General features: G+C 44.1%; 1 protein-coding gene and 1 pseudogene across 1 annotated transcript; both read right to left on the bottom strand.

Moving 5' to 3' along the window:
• Window positions 1-4,741: 4,741 nt before the first annotated feature.
• Window positions 4,742-8,445, bottom strand: LOC119307488 (annotated as a pseudogene).
• Window positions 8,446-13,339: 4,894 nt separating this feature from the next.
• On the bottom strand, window positions 13,340-16,032 carry LOC119307490 (DNA topoisomerase 2-like). The gene is made up of 9 exons (XM_037583566.1): window positions 15,925-16,032; window positions 15,659-15,818; window positions 15,179-15,303; window positions 14,838-15,071; window positions 14,711-14,762; window positions 14,441-14,490; window positions 13,941-14,369; window positions 13,752-13,860; window positions 13,340-13,659 (listed from the first exon to the last, which is right to left on the bottom strand). The coding sequence occupies exons 1-9, from the start codon at window positions 16,030-16,032 to the stop codon at window positions 13,340-13,342; spliced, it is 1,587 nt and encodes a 528-aa protein (XP_037439463.1).
• Window positions 16,033-24,323: the final 8,291 nt, after the last annotated feature.

Here is a 24,323-nt window from a genome sequence, read left to right as displayed (position 1 = left end):
CGCTACGCCCACCAAAGACAAACCACTACAACCCGAGGCTCCGGACCACCCGCGTACAAAACAACACCTCCAAGAAGGAAAGCGACGCCGACGACGCTGCTGCCCGGACATGTCCTAGGGTTTCCTCGGCACGCGGAGGAAGGTGGGGGATGGATATCACCGACACCCTCCAGGAAGGAATGGTGGCACCCGCAGGTGTCACCGCATCGGGGCCGAAACCGCTAAGGATTTCTCCCGTACTCCAATCCCCGCCGCCCAACGGACCGGAGCCGACCAGCCAGACCGCCGCCCACCACCATGCGTCATCGCGGTTGCGCCGTCACCCACGCTGCCTCACTGCGGACACCAACACGAGGCCAAGAGGACCGGAGAGAAGCGCCCCGCGGAGGGAGAAGCAGCACCGAAACCGAACGGGAGGAAACCACCTCCACCGCCGTCGTGCGGGAGGCCAGAGCCTCCGACACCGTCGCGGTAGCCGTCCGGACGCAGCAGCAGGGCATGCCAGGCCACCCCTGGCCCGGCCAGGCCCGAAACGGGCCCGCTAAGCCCCGCCGCCACGCTGCAGCAAGCCGGCGATGGTGCCGCCAACACCCTGCCGCTCATCGCCTCTCCCCCGCCTCCCGGAAGCCACGAAGCAGACCCACACCGCCGCCGGCCCGCCCAGGCCCAGATGGGGCCCGAAGGGCCCAGATCTGGGCCGAGCGGGCGCCGCCAGATCGCGCCGCCGCGTCGCCCCGTCGCCAACGGCGACGCCGCCGTCCAGAAGCCCGCCCCCGCTCGCGCCAGGAGCCCCCCGCCGCCGCGCTGGACCGCCGCCGCCGAGAAGCACCGCCCGGGGTCGCCCCGTCCCGCGCCGGCGGACACCCGAGAGGGGAAAAGCCAGGGGGCCGCCGCCACCAGCGTCGCCCGGGCCAGGCCCGCAGCGGGCGCTGGCGACGGCGGCAGAGAGGAAGAGGGAGGGAGAGGCGCGCGGGGGGAAGGCTGGGCGCGGTCGGCCGCCCGCGGGGGCGGCTCGGTCGCGAGAGTTTGCTGCCTGATTCGATCGAGGCTTTCCTGGTCCGCCGCGCGTTTCTTTCTCAAAAAATAAAATAAATCTGAAGGTGTGTTTGCCCCTCAATCAAAAAAAACCATCATCAGTAGGACTGCGATCGATCGACGTCACAAATCCCTTTTGGAGATGCTGACATACCTATTTTGTAGACATGCTTGCCATAGGAATCGAGCATCCAGATTGCAACCATCATCAGCGTAGCCTCCTTCCACGCAAAAGAATAGGATCGCACGAGGCGATCTAGAGGCGACGAGAGTTCCTGCGCGCCGCCGGTGACGCCGCCGGTTCCCTCTCTCTCCGTTGGTCGCTCCGGCGGCGGGAGGGAGGGGGAACCTCGGGTCTGTTTGCTAGGTGGGTGTGTCGTAGGGTTAGGGTTGAGGAAGACGCTGCCGAGGCCGTTGCGGTGGTGTCGCGTCGGAATAAGTTTCTCCAGGCTCCGTTCACGGTCAGGCGAGGCTTTTGCTTTCGTCTAGGAGCCAGCGGGGTTGGGGATCCCCGGATCTCGTCGAGGTCACGGGCTATGGTGGCTGGAGGTCCATCGGCACTGGCCGTTTGGGTCCTCAGATGGGCGATGGATGCAGGGAGACGAAGACCTTTCTTCTTCCTTGTTGGTATGATTTGCTGCTGTTCTTTTTCTCCTTCCTCTGCGCTGATGCTGGTGGGAGATCTTGCTTTGCCCGGACGGATGGCCCGGCCGCGGTGCTGGACCGGTCGGATGACTCGAGTTCTCTTCCTTCCGGAAGGGACACTTTTCGCGGTACTCAAAGCCATAGATGGCGACGGCTGTTGCAGATATGTTGGATTGATGTCCATGCCCTCTCAGCGCTGGTGTCAAGAAAAGAGGAAGCAGCGTGGCGGCAGTTGTACCGAGGTCGAAGATGATGACCTGCTTGCGACTGGTTGCAGATTCTTCTGCTGCAGGGGTCAGGGATGATGACACAGGGCTTCGGAGATCTTCTTGCGTTATAATTGTCTTAGGGTACTTTAGGTGTTCATGGTCCTTTGTCATTGCGTTTCAGTGTAATTGTAAGGGTCGACTACTTTGTACTGATTCGTGATATGAATTATAAAAGTCTCAAAAAAAAAAGATTGCAACCATCATCATCAACTCATCATCCTACAAACAAAATGAGCAACAATTCTAAGAAGAGCATATACAACAGTCAGACTTGCAACATCTCTCGGATCAGTTCACGGCAAACACTTTTTTTTTTAAAGTATGGCAAATGTCAGCGTTTCATTGATAAGTAGGGAGCAGCAATCCAGTGCCGTGTTAAAATGGCAAGAAAGAAAAATGAGAGAACGAAAAAAGGAGGTCCCCCGAAGGATCTCCAAAGGGGCTAATCGAACACTTAGCAATTGCAGCACACCAAATCCTTTTATGGAGCAGCAGCCATGCAAAAAATTTGCACCTCGATGGTGCCCAGGCTTTCCAGATCAGCGATTGCCCAACGGAAACCTCTCTTCCGCCGAACAGACCCTTGTAAGACAATCTCGCTAAGCACCATCCTGAGGGCCAAAGTGTCACAGCTCCTGCAAGTGACAACCAACAAGTGGAGACAATTATATGTGGGCAAAGGACCAGGAATTAGGAAGTACTCCCTCCGTCCCATAATATAATAGCGTTTTTGACACATCTCAAAAACGCTATTATATTATGGGAAGGAGGGAGTAACTGGCATGTAGTTTGCTCGACTACCGAGAATGGTGGGCTGAGTATACTGGATCTCAAGTGTATGAACATTACTTTGCTTGTGAAATGGTTGTGGAAGATGGAAACTAAAGAGAGCCTTTGGCAGTGAATCTTGCAAAGTACTCCTTCCGTTCACAAATATAAAATGTTTTTGATCTTTCAATACGGATTGCATACAAACTGAAATGAGTGAACAAACACACTAAAAGATATATATCCGATTCAGACAAAAGTTAGAACATCTTATATTTTTTACGGAGGGAGTAATATGTTCTCGGGGAGCGAGCTCAAACCAGAGGACTCCTGTTTCTAGCAGGGTTTCTGTGTGTTTTTATTCCTGCTGCACTAGGGTAGTGGGTGATGGCAAGAAAATAAGATTCTGGGAAGATGCGTGGCCACCAAATTTAGAAATTTATTATGATATTTGCACCAGAGTGGCAGCCACTGTCGAATATTTCATCTCTAAGGGTTTTGATTGTCTTAACTTCCGCAGAATTCTCACTGGCGCAAATTTAGATATGTGCGAGAAGCTTAGAAGCATATGTCTGGGATTACTCTGTCTGATCAACTTGACACACTAAACTGGTTGTTGGACTAGGTTTCTCAGTTAACTCCTATGGAAAGCTTAGATGGAACAGCCTTGGGCTTAACCATAAATTCTTATGGAAATTCAAATTGTCCACTAAAATCAGAGTACTCCTGTGGCTGTTGTTGAAAAGAAGTGTGCATACCAAAGATGTGCTTGTGCTTCACTGGAGGGGATGGAAGAGAAAAGAGGATCTGTGTGAATTTCGATGGCCGTCCGCCTGTCGCCGCCGCCCCCGCCGCCTCCGCCGGATCCTGACTAGACGCTGTGTGTTTGGTGTGTGGGTGTTGTTTTTCTTTTCCTTTTGGGCTTGTTGAGCTGTGCCCTCAACAGAACCTATGTACTTTGTCGTGAGTCTTGGGTGGGTGTGTGTGGACTTGCTTCGGTTTGTATGCTCTGTGGCGGTTTGCTTTATTTATAAAGCGGGGTGAAAGCCTTTTTCGGTAATTTTGTGGAGATAAATAAATAATTGATCATATGTTTTTTGTTTATCCCATGTCTAATTTTGCATGGAATATGGCCTGTTGTGCCTTTAATTTTGCATGGAATGTGAGTGATCTTTTCGATGATTGGTTACTGGTTTTGCTAATTCCCGCTGACTGGTGGTCGATATGGGTATAGCTGTGGTTGTTTAGTCGATCTGCAAAACACAAAATGATGCTTGTTTCCCAAACATACACATTTCTAATCTTGTGGTACTTACTAACAGGTTTCAATACTGGATTTCTGCTTGGTCTATTTTAAAGGTCAAGGAAAGCCGTCGCGAAGCTCTCAAGTATCAACTGGGGAGCCAGATTTTATGCGCAACAATCAAATGAAGTTTACCAAGCGGACGCTGCCCATAAATTCCCGATATGATCCCTCCCTATAATACCTGCTCCTCCCATGGTTTTGGTAACCGCTCGAGATATTCGGTTACCGCGTTTACCGCTCCCCCACGATCCTGGTGTTTTCTCATGCGAAAAGCTTCACATGGAAAAAAGCTTCACTTGGCTCCTCCTCTCCGGCGAACCACACCAATGGCGCCATCAGTATTAATCTTGATCAGCCTGGTTCAGGAGGGTTCCATTTGATTTCCACATCTCAAGTGATCACACAATGTCATTTATAATGATCATAGACTTGTGTAGCTGGTATTGGGTTATGTTTCGTTAGCTGATCCTGGTGTTTTCTCCCTACTGTTTCCTGTTTGTTTTTAATTTTAGCCTTTGAACTCTGTGTGCTATCGAGTTTCTACTAAATCATTGAAAATCGGGGGGCACCCCTTCTGCTCAAAAGGTAAAAATAGAGGTGCTGCTGCTGAAGTGCTGAGACACAACTCAAGTGGAGAGAACAGCACGTCTCAAGCAAATCACGAAGGAGCACAAAACGCGTCACTGCTTGGTGTTTTCATTTTTACTTTTTCTAGGAAAAAACAAAAAATAAGAAACATGAAGAGTTATCGACGATGGATGGTCTAAGTTTAAGGTGATTAACGTGTCAAATTTCACAAGTAGATGGATTTGAGAATTAGCTAAAAAATCTCAGAAACTAGACATTATTTTCAATCGATTTAGATTGGTTACGCCTTCCGGTGCCTTGCCGACCTTCTCAGTGCTACAGGCTGATCAGAGCTGCCAGAGGGAAGAGGAGCCTCAGCATCTTCTGTTGTTGTTGAAGCGCTCGCAACTGCCTGCGCAACCGAGCCGCTCTTCTTTCGTGCCTTTTTCTCAGGAGAAGGAGCACTGGAGTTGTTCTGAGCAGACGCCCTCTTCCCGATGGTAGCCTTCTTTGGCTTCTTTGCAGCAGGCTCTGTTCCACTGCTGTTCTTCTCAACTTGCACTTCTTCCACAGCAAACTTGTTGTCGTCGTCCTCACGAGACAACTCGGTTAAGGGTGCCATGGCCTTCTTTACCGCACCTCTTTTGCTTGGCCCGTTTCTCCCTTTCTTTCCTTCCTGCTGTCCTTCTGTTTTAATGGCTGCACAAACACAACATTGAATCAGATCAGCTTAAACTTTTTGTAAGAGATGTGAACATTTTCATGTGCACAAACACAACATAGTAGTACATGGGTATTACCACTATTTTGGGAGATGCTTTTCTTCTCAACTTGTGCTTCTTCCACGGTAAACTTCTTGTCCTCGCTCTCGGGGATGGGCACTGCTATGTCTTCACCAGACAACCCGGTTAAGGGTGCCACGGTCTTCTTTGCTGTGCCTCTTTTGCTTGGCTCGTTCCTCCCTTTCTTTCCTTTCTTGTTATGTTCTTTTGTAGTCTCAGTTTCCATGGCTGCACAAGTGGTCACGCTCACGCCATCAGCTTAAACTTTTGTAAGAGATGGACATTTCATGTTCACAAACACACAAAACTGTACACGGGCATTACCACTATGTTCTGAGGACGAGCCCAAATTATAAACAGCCAGACGATCTTTCAGTTCGAAAGCTTCGTCCTCATCATCTCCCACCGGTGCACTTGCCTATGAAATTGTTGAACTGACTTGTAAAAGCAACAAATAAACTATGACACGCACAGTAAGACGGCTTGCTCAAGGACCAAACCTTCTTGGGTGGTCTCTTCATTTGTGCTGCAGGTTTCGTTTCGAAATCTTCGTCGTTCCCAGCCAAATTTGTCTCAAAAGGTAAGATTGTTTTATCAGTTAAAGAACAACATATACTTCCTAGCTAGTCCTCTCCTCTGTAACTTAAGAACTTTATGACTTGTGTTACTCTGTACCTTCTGAGATTTGGCTGCAGTCTTCTTAGGCCGTCGTCTCTTGGGCGCTGCTTTAGACGCCTTCTCGTCTTTGAAGTAATTTTCCCGCTTACGTCTTGTTTCCTCCTGTTCAGCTTCAAATTTTGCATCAAGCACCTGTATCAAAATCAATGAGTAAGAAGAAGGGAGAAACACATAACATCGACCAAAACACTAGAGAGAAACATTGTTTAATTACGTCCAGTTCCTTTTCAAGAGCATCAAGGTCTCTCAGCCAAAGAATTTCTGGAGTTGCATTGCCCAGAAATTCATGTTCGTCCTCTAATTTCTTCTGTTCTGCGAGGAGCTCCTGTACTTTCTCCAGTGTCAAGTTACCAATCGGCATTGCGAGAAGGTACTCATAATTACTTTCCTCATCTACTTCATTGGCTGTAACTTTTTTCTGTGGGAAAGGTTGATATCCCTTCTGCTTAAGCTCCAGGAATAGCTCTGACCTCTTCCTGTTATTGACTACGATGTCCCCGGATATAACAGCAAGAATAAACCTCACTTGGTTCTTAGGCTTCAACAACTCTTTCCCAATATTTTTCAACATTACTGCCTGCACAGCATAAATTAGTTAATGTGCCAGTTTGCACTTGATCGTCATCATCATCATGAAGGAAAGGTCAAGATGTACCTTTCTTCTCCAATAGTATTCAAGCCTCAGTTTAAAGAACTCTTTAAGTACTGAAAAAGTGAAATGATTTTAGATTCAAAACCATAGGAAGAGAACTGGCTTGTAGTTCAATACAGGAGATACTCACTGTACTCTGGGGTATTATATTTTCGAATTTTTCCATCCGAGTCGAGCAAATGCATGTTTGTTGTTTCTATTGTGGTTGTCAGCTTGAATTTCTTCTCAAGGCCTTCTTGCTTAGCAATATTCATGTTTTGCTCACTCAAGATAACCTCAAACTCCACACTTGCATGATCGCATCGTGATTGGCATTCCTGTAATTGAAGAAAATCAAAACATCTGAAACCCGAGAGAAGGGACTATTCCTTTGTGTAATTAACTATACCTCTAGAAACGCTGGCTCTTCCCAAAGTTTCATGTATTCAAGAAACTCTTTGTAATGGTTAGTCCAGCAGCGGATGGGAAGCTCAGTAATTCTAAGCTTGGTGTCATCAACCTTCTCTATAACACCACTGATGGCATATGTGGCACCCGCTGCCTTTGATCTTGTCTTCTTCACAGACCCCTGTGATGTTATGAACCCAGAAATGCATCAAAAAAGCAATTGTTATTAAATTAAGGAACCAAACTGTCAATGTAACAGAACTATGCTAGTAAAAGCATTCCACGGACCTTGAACCCCTTGTACCAAGGTTCCATTGGTACGACAGCCTCTTCATTTAGCAACCTTTTCAGATTAGCGATAATGTCTCTTGGGTTGTAGTTTGGGACATAGCTGCTCGATCCAGTGCCAATGCCACTCCCATTGACCAAAACCATGGGAATAATTGGCATATACCTGAAGAAAAGGTGGCATATTACAGGAACGCAAAAACCTATCCATTCGAAATCTTGCATGATGAGTGTTAGAATAGATATTTATTACCAACTTGGTTCAATTGACTTTCCAGCTTCACTCAAGTAGTTGAGAAGAACATCATCATCCTTTGGAAAAATAAAACGGGTGATAGGCTGTAATCTGGTGTAGATGAACAAGGCCTCAGCAGCATCTTCGCCCCCCTGAAATGAATGATTGTAAACGCAGAGAAGCATGAGAAGTGGTTAACTAATTACAAACACGGTGATATGGTAATCTGCATCTACAAAGCTAACACACCCAATTCCTGGTACCATACTGCCCGCGGGGCTCCAAAAGATTGATGTTATTGGTGCCAACAAAATCTTGAGCCATTCGTATGATCACGCATGCCAGACTCTGCTCGCCATGGGTGTATGCCGAGCGTTTTGACATATAACTAATAAAATCTGCCACCTGCAGTCAATAAGAGGCGACGAATTCAGGACACAGATTCATGGACACCTTGGCACAGATTTAAAAACTACTTTGGCACACAGACCTTGATTTCTTTGACCAAATTCTTCTTGAAGGAGCAGAACAAAACCTTCCTCTGCCCTGGTTTAAGGGTTAAGGCCGTCGACCATTGATGGAGGTGTCGACCGTTCAGGGTCCGCCTCTGGCTTCAAGAAGGGACCCATGTCCTGGTAGAGATGCATCGGCGAGGAATGGATCGGTCCGGCTCCGGCGAATGCTTCGGTTGGGCCTGGGAAAAGGCTGTTTCCGGCAGGTCTCGCCTTGGCCAGCCGCCGGAAGACGAAGATGAAGATGAAGAGTCGGAGTGGCGGCGGCTGGCGGCGCTCGCGAGCAGGAGTATTTCAGAACCCAGGATCGAGCGCGGTGCTCGTTCCCATTCCTGTTGAACGTACGAGAGAAGTCGCGCGATTTACGCTAGCGGGCCACGTTCGAAATGGCGCACGGTTAGGTCGGATGCATATCATCAATCACGATTTCGTCGCGATGGTAACCAATCTTTTCTGTTGAACGAGAGAGCTCCTCGTTGACGCTCGTCTTTTCTTTTCTTTCTTTTGAGAAATGCTCGTCTGCGTCAACTTTTTCTTTTTTGAAGCCTACGCGAATGGGCCGACCCACCTTGCCCACGAAGCAGTTTCTTATATTTTCCTCTTCGTGTTTTTAGTCGATTTTTCGCCGAAAACCAGCTATTGTTGAACAAAAAAAAAGCAAGATCGTTCATGAGCCACGGTACTATAATTTCGAGGCTCATAATCTTGTCAAGTTTGCTTGTAATCTGAGTTTAGGTAGACATGTGTGGCTGGGTAATCCCCATGACCCACGACGTGTACCTATGAACATTCTTGATTAATAAAGTGGCGAGTTTCTCAAAAAAAATCAGCTATTGTTTTCTAGAAGATATACATTTTTTCAACCTATTAAATATAGAATATATTTAAAAAGAAAATCAGTATATGTTCTGAGAAAGTTCAGTTTATATACTAAAAGAAGTTCAACGTACATTAAAAGAATATTCAATGTTTATACCAAAATTGTTCATCATATATAAAAACATTCAGTGTGCGTTTTGAGAAATGTTTATCGTAAGCTAAAAGACATTCATTGTTCATTTCAAAAAAGTGCACTGTATCCTATATACCTAAATAGTTCAACCCCACTAACTCTATTATATATCTTAACAGTACATATGACACCTCCTCAAAAGCCCACCACAGCATGCAAGAGATTTTCTTTCATCACAAGCACACATCCCACCTCTCCACACATGTCATGTCATCAAAGTTCCACTAAACATATATTGAAAAAGTTTTGTATTATATTATGTCACTTATATTCAAACTATTTTAAATATACATTAATCAAATATAATATATATGATATTCACTTTCAGTTTAAGTTATGTATTATTAATTCAAATATGGACGTTTCATACAATCAAATCACTGAAAATATCATAATCGACTCTCGCGGCAACGAGCGGGGTATTTTCTAGTGCTAATAAAAGTTTTGTGCGCATTTGAAAAAAGCTCACCATCTACTCCCAACCTATAGAAAAAAGGAAAGCATGCAAAAAAGAGAAGAAAACCCAAATTAAAAAACAATGCTTATAAAAAAACAAATCACACTCTATGTAATAAAAAATGTCATGTTCTTTAAAGTAAAAATGTCATGCTATTAATAACAAAAACGCCAACCTCCTAATAACAAAAATGACATGCTCTTAAAAATAAAAATACCGTTGTACATACATTGTAAATTCCATAGAATATATACATTGTAAATGCAATAGTTGCTACAAAAATACCATGGTTCCTACAAAAAAAAGATGCCATGGTTCTCCCAAAAAAAATACCATGGTACATACATTGTAAATGCCATAGTACATATACATTGTAAATGCAATAGTTTCTACAAAAACACCATGGTTCTCTACAAAAAAAAATGATGCCATGGTTCTCTAAAAAATGTCATGGTTCTCTACAAAAAGAAAAAAAAACTCTATGGTTCTCTACAAAAAAATGACATTGTGTTGACTTCAATTGCCCACCATGAAAGCCTAAAAAATGCCAAAGAATCATAACCTATTGCCATTACTTCCACCGACAAAAAAAAGCAAGTGACATGATTTGTGATACTTTGCAAAAAATGGCATGGTTTTTGGGACATGCCATGTTATTTTCAGGAATTTTATGGAAAACAAAAAATTTCATGAATATGACTTGATGGTATATACATTGCAAATGCCATAGTTTCTAAAAAAATGCCATATGGTTCCTGCAACAAAAATGTCATGGTTTCTACAAAAAAAGTGCAATGATTCTCTAAAAAAGGAAGTTGCCATCAGAGACATGTTTGATTCGCCATGGTACATACATTGTAATTGAAATGGTTTCTACATAAAAGCCATGGGTCCTACACAATGCCATGGTACTCCACAAAAATGCCATGGTTCCTACAAAATGCCATGGTTTCTCTACCAAAATGCCATGGTTATCTATAAAATGTCATTGATTTTTTCTTCTATTTCCAACCATGGGAACCTAAAATACCAAAAGCATGACAACATACTTTTTCCATCGTCTCCGCCGACAAAACAATGACATGATCCATTATGCTTTGTCATCACTTCCACCTAAACTTGCCATGGTTTTTGGGATGTGCCTGGTATTTCATGGATTTCAGGAACCATATTTTTTGGGAAATTGTGCCATGATTACTTGCAAAAATGCCATCATTTTGGGATGTTATCTCTTAAAATTGCCTTTGGACAGATTCAGAAAATGCCATGTCAAAAATTTCAAAAAATGTGCATTGCCCAATTACACAAAAAAGAAAGGGGTGGACTAAACTGAGATGGAAGGTTCAGCATTGGCGCAGGGAATCCCAAGGGGAGGCGCCCCGGCAATTGGGAGAGGAGGCTGGCCATGGCAGCGCTCGGGAGCGGTCGGAGTGGCGCGACGGAGTGCTCGCTGGTAGCTGCCGATACAACATGCTGCTACACATATAGAGAGCCTGAGAGAGTATGAGATAGATTAAGATGAGATATGGAAGGAGGAAGGAAGGGCGCGGTGGTGGCAATCTCACTAGCGAGGCAGCAGAGGAATTCCTCGCGCCGGCGAATGGGCTGCTCCGCCAGCTCACCTAACTCTCACGCTGGCTGATGGTGTCCCGACTAGGGGTCTCTCACCATACAGACTCATATATTGGTGGTCCGGGCTGAGGACCCCCATGCTGGTTCTGTCCTGGGCCACTTCGGGCGGCCCATAATGATTACAAGGAATATCCAGAAGACTAGACGTATACTCTAAGATGCTAGACTCATGGAGAATCTTGTCTCCTCGTACATAACCGACTAGGACCCTGTAACCCTAGGATCCCCGATATCTATATAAACCGAGGGAGCCATGCTCGTAGAACACACATTACATCTTCTGGTAGACAACTTGTACTTTCTACACCCCCAATACAATAATACAATCAGAGCAGGACTGGGGGCAATGTGTGGTACGCTAAGTCACCTAATGCTAAAATTTCACATTCCAAAAGGCAAAAGAAGATCAAAGGGCCGATTGTTGAGGATAATCCGACTAATTCTAATGGTGATATAATTTCGATCCAGTAGGGTCCCATGACTATGGTCATGAGGCTAGCACAAGCAAGGCCAAATCTAGGAATCCCAATTATACACAACCTAAGTGGTGTCCTCCTGATTTAACTAAGACCATAAAACGATATTGCAACGCATTAGGAATCACGATAAGGTAGAGCACAAAGCGGAGAAGCAAAGGGACAAATTGTTCAATGAAATCCAGGCCATGGCACTCGCAAAACAAGTATGGAAGTCTAAACAAAAAAGAGAATGTAGTAGCTTCCACATTAATTGCAACAACACCACCTACATCACCAAAAAAGGATGATGCAGGCCCTATTATATCGTCCACACCACATATCACACCCCCTCCAGTCAAAGAAACTTCAAGTCCAGTGCACACATTGGGACATGAAGATGAGATGATGGATAATGAATTTAGGCCATGAGAAGGTACGGATATTAATATGGTGTATTACTTACCTACCGAATTTCGTACTAGAGAAGAATGGGAGGTGGCTCAGGTGCATTTTTGCCCTAAGAACACCATCTTCGAGAAGTCAAAAGAATTGGTGAAACAAAACTAAAGCCATTGTACCTCAAAGATCATATTAATGGATCACCGGTTGCTAGGATGCCCGTTCATTGTGGTGCCGTAGTAAATCTTATACCCTATTCGATCTTCAAAAAATTTGGTTTAGATGATGAGGCATTAATTCTGACTCTTCCAGGTGCCCCCACGACTGCGACAAGGACATTTGAGATTAGGCAGGAGGAGCAGGCATGACGTCGGTGCCCAAGAGTCAATACAGGAGGCTTGCCGCGAAGCACCAAGGAGGACCATCTTCTAAATGTTCATAATGCATGTGTGGGCACGCGAAGAACAGGTGCTCGATAGTTTCCCCGGCGGGGCAGAAACGCAGGTGGACGACACAGGATGTGATGGTGGTGTGGTGAAGAGACCTGCATGGAAGCCTACGTCGGTGGCAGAGCCATAGGAACAGCTTGCACCAGACTAAAAGGAGAAATTGAAAAACTCTTGCGTAAAGGCTAAGGCCTAAGAGAACATACCTCAGAATGGGGCTCACGAGTCAGAAAAGACACAAAATATGTGACTGGAATCCCTAAAAGTTACCCCCTCTGTAAACTAATATAAAAGCGTACAGATCACTAAAGTAGTGATCTAAACACTCTTATATTTCTTTACGAAGGGAGTAACAGTCTGTTCTTCAGAAAGACCGAAAACAATCATGCTTGGCACTCACCATTCTTCTCAAAGAAAGAGTTGGAAGCATAGGAGTACACTAGTAGTTAGACAAGGACGGCACGTCTGAACCAAAAGAGCACAAGAGTGCTTGAAATCCCAATCCGCTTTGCACGCACGCACGCACACAACAGAACATTCAGCAAAAGGAAAGAAAAAAGCACTAGGTGTGTACGGGTTGATGGATGATCAACGTTTTAATAAGGTAACCAACGTGTCAAATGTCACAAGTGGATTGATTTGAGAGACAGAAATGGTGATACCAGATTCTGAAAGGACAGGTCTCAGAAAGATTGTCTCACTGATGAATGTCTGGGCAGCCTAACATAACACAGAACGCGCATAAGATATGAACCTGAGCAAGCAGCCAAGCACCAATGCATCAGATTGGCAAAAAAAAACGTCTCATAAACTAGACACTATCGTCACTCTCGGAATCGATGCAGATTGCTTTCGCCTTCCCCTCCCTTGCCGTCCTTCTCAGTGTAACTGGCTGAGCAAGGCTGCCCGAGGGAGGAGCCTCGGCATCTTCTACTCCTGTTGAAGTGCTCGCGACTCTCTGCGAAACCGAGCCGCTCTTTTTGTTGAAGAGGGAGATCCTCAGCTTTCGCACCTTCTTCTCAGGAGAAGGAGCACTGGAATTGCTGTCGCCGGTAGGCTTGAATATATCTTTGCTCCGAGCAGGCGCCCTCTTCCTGATGGCAGTCTTTGGCTTCTCGGCAGCAGGACATCCTGTTTAAGAGTATACATTTTATTTGGAGAAACAAAAAACATTTTTTCTTTTGCGAAAAGGAGAAACACAAAACATTGTATGTGGGCCTTACCACTATGTTCTCGAGACAAGTCAGGATTATAAGCCTTCTCGCCTTTGGAGTTTTTTCCCGGCCTACGGGTTGTTTCCTCCTCTAAAACTTCAGAATTTCCATCAAGCACCTGTATCAAAATAAGCGAGTGAGAAGAGGCGAAACACATAACATCAAGCAGAACATTGTTGAGATAAAAACAGAGCTTACGTCCAGTTCCTTTTCAAGGGCATCAAGTTCTCCCAGCCAAAGAATTTCTGCAGTTGCTTTGCCCAGGCTTTCAGATTCGGCCTCTAATTTATTCATTTGTGTGATGAGCTCCTGTGCCTTCTCCTCAGTAAAGGTAAAAATTGCGACTGCGAGAAGATACTCATAATCACTCGCAGTAACTCCTGCTGCACCTTCAACAGGATTCTCTTCATTTTCTTCATCTACTTCTTCTGTACTTCCTGCGGGAACCGGCTCGGACGTAAACAGATTCTCTGGGAAAGGTTCATACCCCTTCTGCTTAAGCTCCAGGTAAAGCTCGGCCGTCTTCCTGTTATTGACTATGATGTCCTCGGAAATAACAGCAAGGATAAACCTCACTTTGTTCTTAAGCTTCAATATCTCGTTCCCTATATTTTGCAACATTATTGCCTGCACAGCATTAATTAGTTATTGTGGCGGTTCTCACATGTACATTACAGAGGGAAAAATTAAACATGTACCTTTCTTCTGGCGTAGAATTCGAGCCTCAGTTGGAAGAACTCTTTAAGTACTGAAAAGTTAACAGCATTTCAGATTCAAAACCACAAGAGAAGGGGTTTGTAGTTATCATACAGTTCCATATTGGAGATACTCACTGTCCTCTGGGGTGCCATATGTTCGAATTCTACCATCTGAGTCAAACAAGTTCACGTTTGTTGTTTTTATTGTGGCTGTCAGCTTGAATTTGCTCTCAAAGCCTTTTTTCTTAGCAATATTCATGTTTTGCTCACTCATGATCACCTCAAACTCCACATTCGCATGATCACATTGTGATCTAATTTTCTGCAAAAAAATTGCAATTTGAAGAAAGTTAAAAAAAAACTGAAATCCGAGAGAACTATTTGAACAACTACCTACCACTAGAAACGGTGGTTCTTTGACCTTGACCTTGCCCTTTCCTTTGTTCTTCTCATTGCCATTTTCCTGTTCACTTTGAGGACACATGGATTCAAGAAATTCTTTGTAATCGACAGTCCAACTGCGGATGGGAAGCTCAGTAATTTTAAGCTTGGTGCCATCGACTTCCTCTATAACACCGGTGATGGTATACGTGACACCAGCTGCCTTCGCTCTTGCATTCTTCACAGAGCCCTATAAGGTTATGGACAGAAATTTTGAATCAAAAAGTAATTGCCGAATTAAGGAGTCAAACTGTCGATAATGTAACAGAACTATGCTAGTGAGAGCATTTCACAGACCTTGAACCCCTTGTACCAAGGGTCCATTTGTATCACAGTGCCTTCGTTTAGCAACCTTTTCAGATTAGCAATAACGTCTCTAGGATTATAGCTTGGGATATAATTTTTTGATCCAGGCCCAATGCCTTCACTTCCATTGACCAAAACCATGGGAATGATTGGCATGTACCTGAAGAAAAGGTGGCAGGTTTTAGGTGCACAAAAATCAATCCATTTAATTGCCAGGATGAATGATGGAATACTACCAACTGGGTTCAATGGACTGTCCGTCTTCATTCAGATAGTTGAGAAGAAGATCATCATCCTTTGGAAAAATTAAACGGGTGATCGGTGCTAATCTGGTGTAGATGTGCCGAGCTTTAGCAGCATCTTTGCCCCCCTGAAATGAAATGGATGAATGTAAACACACAAAGAAAGCATGAGAACTCGTTTTTTCTTTGACAGCATATAAGGTACTTGGGTTTTAATTACAAAGCTAACCCACCGAATATCGGGTACCAAACAGGCCGCGGGGCTCCAAAAGACTAATATTATTGGTGCCGACAAAATCTTGAGCCATTCCTATGATTGTGTTGGCTAGACTCTGCTCGCCATGGTGATACGCTGAGTGTTCTGCCACATAACCAGCCAAGTGTGACACCTGTATGCATGCAGCCAATGAAGGTAACAAGTTCAGGAAATGTGCCATGTGATGGTGATTAATTCCAGATCAACAGATATTCAAGAAGTGCTTGGCATACACACACCTTGGTTTCTTTCACCAGATTCCTCTTGAACGAGCAGAACAAAACCTTCCTCTGCGCCGGCTTAAGGCCGTCGACCACTGAAGGCAGTGTGTGTTCAAGGTTTGCCATGGTAGAAACCTTACTCGATCTGTACTTGACGCGTGTCTGGCGTTGGTCATGCAAAGTTCCAAGGCTGCGATGCAACAAGAAACCTCTAATAAACAGGAGAAAGATGCCATGTTTAACCTGTTTGTTGCTCGGGACTCGGGAGCGGACAGGACGACGCTCCGGCGGCGGCTTCTACGGAGGAGGTGATCCCGTACGTCGCCGTTTTGATGCGCCTCCGGAACCCCGTGGAGCGCCTGACGTCGGTGGCGGCGAGCGCGCGCGGCGCTCGTTTTAAAAATCGCCGGCCCCGTGATTTGCGCTAGCACGGTTGAGATGGATACATATCAATCAACGATTTCCCCGTGATGGAAACTAAGGGCATGTACAATGGTTGATAAGACAGTTTTATTTTAAGTTTTGCATGTAATTTAAAGATGACAAAAAAGTATGTCTACAATGGGTTATATCTTAGCCTTATCTTTAATAACTAGCAACTCCTTAAAACATGGTGAGACAAATTGTGCTAAGAGATCATCTCTTGTTTTATCTTAAATAAGAGAAGACAAGCTTTTTCTTATGAGTTCTCTCTCCTCCACCTCATCATTTATCCTACGTGGCACTCCTAAGATAGCACCATTGTACATGCCCTGATCAGTTCTAATCTCGCGGGCACCACATTCCAGTTCTGGATGTGGAGGGCCAAGTTGGATTCGCAGGCGATGTTGTTGCAGCTGAGCCGGTACTGGGGCCGGACTTCATTTACACACGGAAAATAATCCAATTTATTCTAAATTTGATTATACTTAGATATTTTAATATGGACTACATAAGGAGCAGCTCAACTGTGTTACCTAGAGGTGCCTCACCTTAAACTTGCTGATAACCGGCCCGGCGCCTCTCAGTTCTGCACTAGCCATCAGTCCGGCCCATAGGCCCTGTAGTAGAAGACCCTTGTCGGGGGTCGGGTGTGACATATGCCAAGAGATGGCTTATCATGGTGGGAACGAGTAGAACGTCCCCGGTGCCCGGAAGTGGGATGAGGCGTAGACACGAACGCCGGCGGACTTTACCCAGGTTCGGGGCTCTCCTAGGAGATAACACCCCTAGTCCTGCTCTGCGGGGTCTCCGCATGATCACTAAAGGCACAAGTGATACAAGTTGCTCCTCGAGCTGTGTGCTAGAGGAAGGAGAAGGCAAGGCTAGCTCTCTCCTGCCCGAGGTGTGTGGCTAGGTCTAATGGGGTGGGAACCCTTTGCATGGGTGCCCTGGGGGGGTTTATATAGGCCTACCCCCCAGGGGTACAATGGTAATCTGGCCGGCTGCCGGGTCCGGCTGTCAGCGCCTCCGGCCTCCGGCCTCTCCGCCGACTACTGGGGCCCGCCGCCTGGTGGACCCCGCCGACCGGTCTGGTACGGAACCGACAGGCCGTCACCGCTGCTGGCGGGTCTGGTTGGCGGCTGGTCACTGTAGCCGCGCTGCTAATGACGCTGGCTTGGTGATCTCAGTGTGGCTACAGTCCCTGCAGCCTGGTGGGAGATCACTGTAGCCACACCTGGTCTCTTCAGGTTAATGGCGCACGGGCTTCGAGGGAGGGGGGCGGCCGCCTGCTAGAGGCCGGCCCTCCCCTGGTCCGTCTGGTTCGGCGTGCGCCGTCTTCTGGGACGTCCCTGCCCGGCAGGGCCAGTGATACGTCTCCGTCGTATCTATAATTTTTTTATTGTTCCATGCCAATATTATTCACTTTCATATACTTTTTGGCAACTTTTTATATTATTTTTAGGACTAACATATTGATCCAGTGCCCAGTACCAGTTCCTGTCTGTTGCATGTTTTATGTTTCGCAGAATATCCATATCAAACGGAATCCAAACGGGATAAAAACGGACGGAGCTTATTTTTGGAAAATATGGAAACTTCCAGAAGAAAAATCCACGTGAGACGGTGCCCGAGGTGGTCACGAGGCAAGGGGGCGCGCCCTCCCCCTGGGCGCGCGGCCTACCCTCGTGAGCCCACCGTAAGGCGGTTGATGCTCTTCTTTTGCCGCAAGAAAGATAATATTCGGAAAAAAATTACGGAAAAGGTTTCAGGCAATCGGAGTTACGGATCTCCATATATACGCGAAACGGTGAAACAGAGCCAGAAGCCAACGCAGAGAACGCAGAAACAGAGAGATAGATCCAATCTCGGAGGGGCTCTCGCCCCTCCCAAGCCATGGGAACCAAGGACCAGAGGAGAAACCCTTCTCCCATCTAGGGAGAAGGCCAAGGAAGAAGAAGAAGAAGGGGGGCTCTCTCCCCCTTGCTTCCGGTGGCGCCGGAACGCCGCCGGGGGCTATCATCATCACCATCATCTTCACCAACACCGCCGCCATCTTCACCAACATCTCCACCAACTCTTCCCCCCTCTATGCAGCGGTGTAACCTCTCTCTTACCCGCTGTAATCTCTACTTAAACATGGTGCTCAACGCTATATATTATTTCCCAATGATGTATGGCTATGCTATGATGTTTAAGTAGATCTGTTTTGTCCTAATGGCTATTTGATGATCGTGATTGGTTTGAGTTGCATGTTTTATTATTGGTGTTGTCCTATGGTGCCCTCCGTATCGTGCAAGCTTCAGGGATTCCCGCTGTAGGGTTTGCAATATGTTTATGATTTGCTTATAGTGGGTTGTGTGAGTGACGGAAACACAAACCTGAGTAAGTAGGTTGTTTACGTATGGGATAAAGGGGACTTGATACTTTAATGATATGGTTGGGTTTTACCTTAATGAATCTTTAGTAGTTGTGGATGCTTGCTAGAGTTCCAATCATAAGTGCATATGATCCAAGTAGAGAAAGTATGTTAGCTTATGCCTCTCCCTCAAATAGAAATGCAATAACGATGATCGGTCTAGTAACATAGTCAGTTGCGTAGGGACAATTCCACAACTCCTAGCACCACTTTTCCACACTCGCTATATTTACTTTAGTTGTGTCTTTATCTTAACAACCCCTAGCTTTTATTTACGCGTTCTTTACTTTCTTGCAAGCCTATCCTATCACACCTACAAAGTACTTCTAGTTTCATACTTGTTCTAGGTAAAGCGAACGTCAAGCGTGCGTAGAGTTGTATCGGTGGTCGATAGAACTTGAGGGAATATTTATTCTACCTTTAGATCCTCGTTGGGTTTGACACTCTTACTTATCAAAAACTGTTGCGATCCCCTATACTTGTGGGTTATCAAGACCTTTTTTTGGCGCCGTTGCCGGGGAGTCATAGCGTGGGGTGAATATTCTCGTGTGTGCTTGTTTGCTTTGTCACTAAGTAATTTTTATTTGGTGTTCTTAGTTGTTCTCTATCTTTAGTTATGGATATGGAACGCAAAATACCAAAAAAATTAGGTGTAGTGGCTACTCATGAGGATGGGGTAACTCCTAAAACCCTCGATTCTCATTATGCGAGAGATATTATATACTACTTTGATAATCCTGAGAAAACCCCATTCAACTTTATAATGGGAGTAACGTTGGATCAACGTGAATACTTTAGGGATTATCGCTTAACACAAAAAGGGAAACTATTATGGGATCAAATTCATTTATTGAAGTGGTATGCTTGGAAATTATGCGTGGAATATGATTATACTTGTTGCTCTAGGATGAATTCTCCGCACCTTCCCTTTTCATGCAAATTTAATGATAATAAAACCTTAGCTTCTTATGCTAATGGTATATATGATTACTATGATGTGGAACAAATAGAAGAATTTGTTGCTTTTATGGGTGCTTATGAAATTGAAGCTATGTGTAAAGAGTTTGAGGATTATGATGATGTTGTTAATAGATCTGAAAATTTAGCTATCCTCAAATATTGCTATGAGAATTATAAATACAATTATGCAATTGATGCACTTATTGAGAAAGTCTCCGCTGTCCAAGAAGAGATTAATATTTTGCAGGAAGTTATGGAAGAAGAAATTGATGAAACTATGAGCTCATTGGATGAAAAAGATGAGGAGGAGAGTGAAGAACAAGAGGAGGAAGAGCGGATTGATCACCCGTGACCACCTTCCAATGAGAGTAACTCTTCAACTCATACATTGTTTAATTCCCCTTCGTGCTTACCGAAGGATGATTGCTATGATGACTGTTATGATCCCTATGATTCTTTTGAAATATCCCTTTTTGATGATGCTTGTGGCCAAGATGCCAATATGAATTATGCTTATGGAGATGAACTTGCTATAGTTCCTTATGTTAAACATGAAATTGTTGCTATTGCACCCACGCATGATAGTCCTATTATCTTTTTGAATTCTCCCGACTACACTATATCGGAGAAGTTTGTGCTTATTAAGGATTATATTGATGGATTGCCTTTTACTATTACACATGATGATTTTGATGAATGTAATATGCATGTGCTTGCTGCTCCTACTTGCAATTATTATGAGAGAGGAACTATATCTCCGCCTCTTTATGTTTCCAATACGATAGAATTGCAAGAAACTGTTTATACTATGCATTGGCCTTTACTATGTGTGCATGAATTGTTCTTTTATGACATGCCGATGCATAGGAAGAGAGTTAGACTTTGTCATTACATGATTTATGTTACTTTGTGCTCACTACTAAATTACAAATCATTGTTAATTAAAATTGGCTTTGATATACCTTGGGATCCGGGTGGATTCATTACTTGAGCACTATATGCCTAGCTTAATGGCTTTAAAGAAAGCGCTGCCAGGGAGACAACCCGGAAGTTTTAGAGAGTCATTTATTTCTGTTGAGTGCTTTCATATAGTTTAAAAACAACAAAAATAAAGAGGGGAACCTAAAAACTTTTCAAAAAGGAAAGTGAAAGTGAGAAAGACAAGCATTGTTGAAGTGGGAGCTAGCCGTGGACTTTGTTCATGCTCACGACAACTTTGTGAATCTTGATTATAGAAACTTTTTAACAAAAATAATTATCCCCTTGTACAATTCAATTGTATTATAAAAATAATGTGCCAAGGTTTGCCTTTAGGATGTTTACAATGCTTGTTGGTTTGTACGGTGCAGGACAGAAACTTTGGCTAAAGTGTACGATTTTACATTTTTACCTGGAATGTCATTTGGTTCTGATTCTTTTTGCACTGTCTTGCTATACAACTTGTTTATTTTTCCTAATTTTGGTAGAATTTCTGGGGTACCAGAAGTATGGTGGATGTTCAGATTTCTACAGACTGTTCTGTTTTAGACAGATTCTGTTTTTGATGCATAGTTTGCTTGTTTTGATGAAACTATCAATTTATATCAGTAGATTAAGCCATGAAAAAGTTATATTACAGTAGACACAATGCAAAAACAAAATATGAATTGGTTTGCAACAGTATTTAGAGTGGTGATTTGCTTTATTATACTAATGGATCTTACCGAGTTTTCTGTTGAAGTTTTGTGTGGATGTAGTGTCTAATCGAGGATGTTTCGATGTGAGAAGAAGGAAGAGAGGCAAGAGCTCAAGCTTGGGGATGCCCGAGGCACCCCAAGTAAATATTCAAGAAGACTCAAGCATCTAAGCTTGGGGATGCTGGGGAGGCATCCCCTCTTTTTTCAACAAGTATCAGTATGTTTTCGTATTCGTTTCGTTTATGCATTATGTGCAAGTCTTGGAGCGTCTTTTGCAATTAGGTTTTTCTTTTTTCTTTTATGCACCATGCTGGTATGAGATAGTCATTGGTTTATTTATAGAATGCTCATTGCACTTCACTTAAATCTTTTGAGTGTGGCTTTATAGAATGCTTCATGTGCTTCACTTATATCATTTGAAGTCTGGATTGCCTGTTTCTCTTCATATAGACAACCGCCATTTGTAGAATGCTCTTTTGCTTCACTTATATTTGTTAGAGCGTGGGCATATCTTTTGTAGGAAGAATTAAACTCTTTTGCTTCACTTATATCTTTTTAGAGAGATGACAGGAATTGGTCATTCACATGGTTAGTCATAAAATCCTACATAAACTTGTAGATCGCTGAATATGATATGTTTGATTCCTTGCAATAGTTTTGCGATATAAAGATGGTGATATTAGAGTTATGCTAGTGGTTGCTTGTGGATTGTAGAGACACTTGTGTTGAGGTTTGCAAGTCCCATAGCATGCACGTATGGTAACCGTTGTGTGACAAATTTGAAGCATGGGATGTTTCTTTGATTGTCTTCCTTATGAGTGGCAATCGGGGACGAGCGATGGTCTTTTCCTACCAATCTATCCCCCTAGGGGCATGCGTAGTAGTACTTTGCTTCGAGGGCTAATAAACTTTTGCAATAAGTATATGAGTTCTTTATGACTAATGTGAGTCCATGGATTATACGCACTTTTACCCTTCCATCTTTGCTAGCCTCTTCGGTACCGTGCATTGCCCTTTCTCACCTCGAGAGTTGGTGCAAACTTCGCCGGTGCATCCAAACCCCATGATACGATACGCTCTATCACACATAAGCCTCATTATATCTTCCTCAAAACAGCCACCATACCTACCTATCATGGCATTTCCATAGCCATTCCGAGATATATTGCCATGCAACTTCCATCATCATCATATTCATGACTTGAGCATTCATTGTCATATTGCTTTGCATGATCGTAAGATAGCTAGCATGATGTTTTCATGGCTTGTCCGTTTTTTGATGTCATTGATACGCTAGATCATTGCACATCCCGGTACACCGCCGGAGGCATTCATATAGAGTCATATCTTTGTTCTATATATCGAGTTGTAATATTGAGTTGTAAGTAAATAAAAGTGTGATGATCATCATTATTAGAGCATTGCCCCAGTGAGGAAAGGATGATGGAGACTATGATTCCCCCACAAGTCGGGATGAGACTTCGGACGAAAAAAAATAATAAAAATAAAAAAATAAAAAAATAAAAAAAGGAGAAAGGCCAAAAAAAGAGAAGGCCCCAAAAAACAAAAAAATGAGAGAAAAAGAGAGAAGGGGCAATGTTACTATCTCTTTTTCCACACTTGTGCTTCAAAGTAGTACCATGTTCTTCATGTAGTGAGTCTCATATCTTGTGCTTCAAAGTAGCACCATGTTCTTCATATAGATTGTCTCCTATGTTCTCACTTTCATATACTAGTGGGAATTTTCATTATAGAACTTGGCTTGTATATTCCAACGATGGGCTTCCACAAATGCCCTAGGTCTTCATGAGCAAGCAAGTTGGATGCACACCCACTTAGTTTCTTTTGTTGAGCTTTCATACACTTATAGCTCTTAGTGCATCCGTTGCATGGCAATCCCTACTCCTCGCATTGACATCAATTGATGGGCATCTCCATAGCCCGTTGATTAGCCACGTCGATGTGAGACTTTCTCCTTTTTTGTCTTCTCCACATAACCTCCATCATTATATTCTATTCCACCTATAGTGCTATATCCATGGCTTGCGCTCATATATTGCGTGAGGGTTGAAAAAGCTGAAGCGTGTTAAAAAGTATGAACCAATTGCTCGGCTTGTAATCGGGGTTGTGCATGATGGGGGCATTTTGTGTGACGAAAATGAAGCATGGCCAAACTATATGATTTTGTAGGGATAAGCTTGCTTTGGCCTTGTTGTTTTGAAAAGACATGATTGCTTTATTGGTACGCTCGAAGTATTATTGTTTTTATGTCAAATGATAGACTATTGCTTTGAATCACTCGTGTCTTAATATTCATGCCATGATTAGATATATGATCAAGATTATGCTAGGTAGCATTCCACATCAAAAATTATTCTTTTGTATCATTTACCTACTCGAGGACGAGCAGGAATTAAGCTTGGGGATGCTGATATGTCTCCGTCGTATCTATAATTTTTGATTGTTCCATGCCAATATTATTCACTTTCATATACTTTTTGGCAACTTTTTATATTATTTTTGGGACTAACATATTGATCCAATGCCCAGTGCCAGTTCCTGTCTGTTGCATGTTTTATGTTTCGCAGAATATCCATATCAAACGGAATCCAAACGGGATAAAAACGGACGGAGCTTATTTTTGGAAAATATGGAAAATTCCAGAAGAAAAATCCACGCGAGACGGTGCCCGAGGTGGTCACGAGGCAGGGGCGCGCCCTCCCCCTTGGGCGCGCGGCCTACCCTCGCGAGCCCACCGTAAGGCGGTTGATGCTCTTCTTTTGCCGCAAGAAAGATAATATTCGGAAAAAAATCACGGAAAAGATTTCAGGCCAATCGGAGTTACGGATCTCCATATATACGCGAAACGGTGAAACAGAGCCAAAAGCCAACGCAGAGAACGCAGAAATAGAGAGATAGATCCAATCTCGGAGGGGCTCTCG

Source organism: Triticum dicoccoides, chromosome 5B (assembly GCF_002162155.2).
Source record: "Triticum dicoccoides isolate Atlit2015 ecotype Zavitan chromosome 5B, WEW_v2.0, whole genome shotgun sequence".
Taxonomy (NCBI): domain Eukaryota; kingdom Viridiplantae; phylum Streptophyta; class Magnoliopsida; order Poales; family Poaceae; genus Triticum; species Triticum dicoccoides.
Note: the sequence above shows the minus strand (reverse complement) of the source record. Positions and strands in the feature narration are given on the sequence as shown.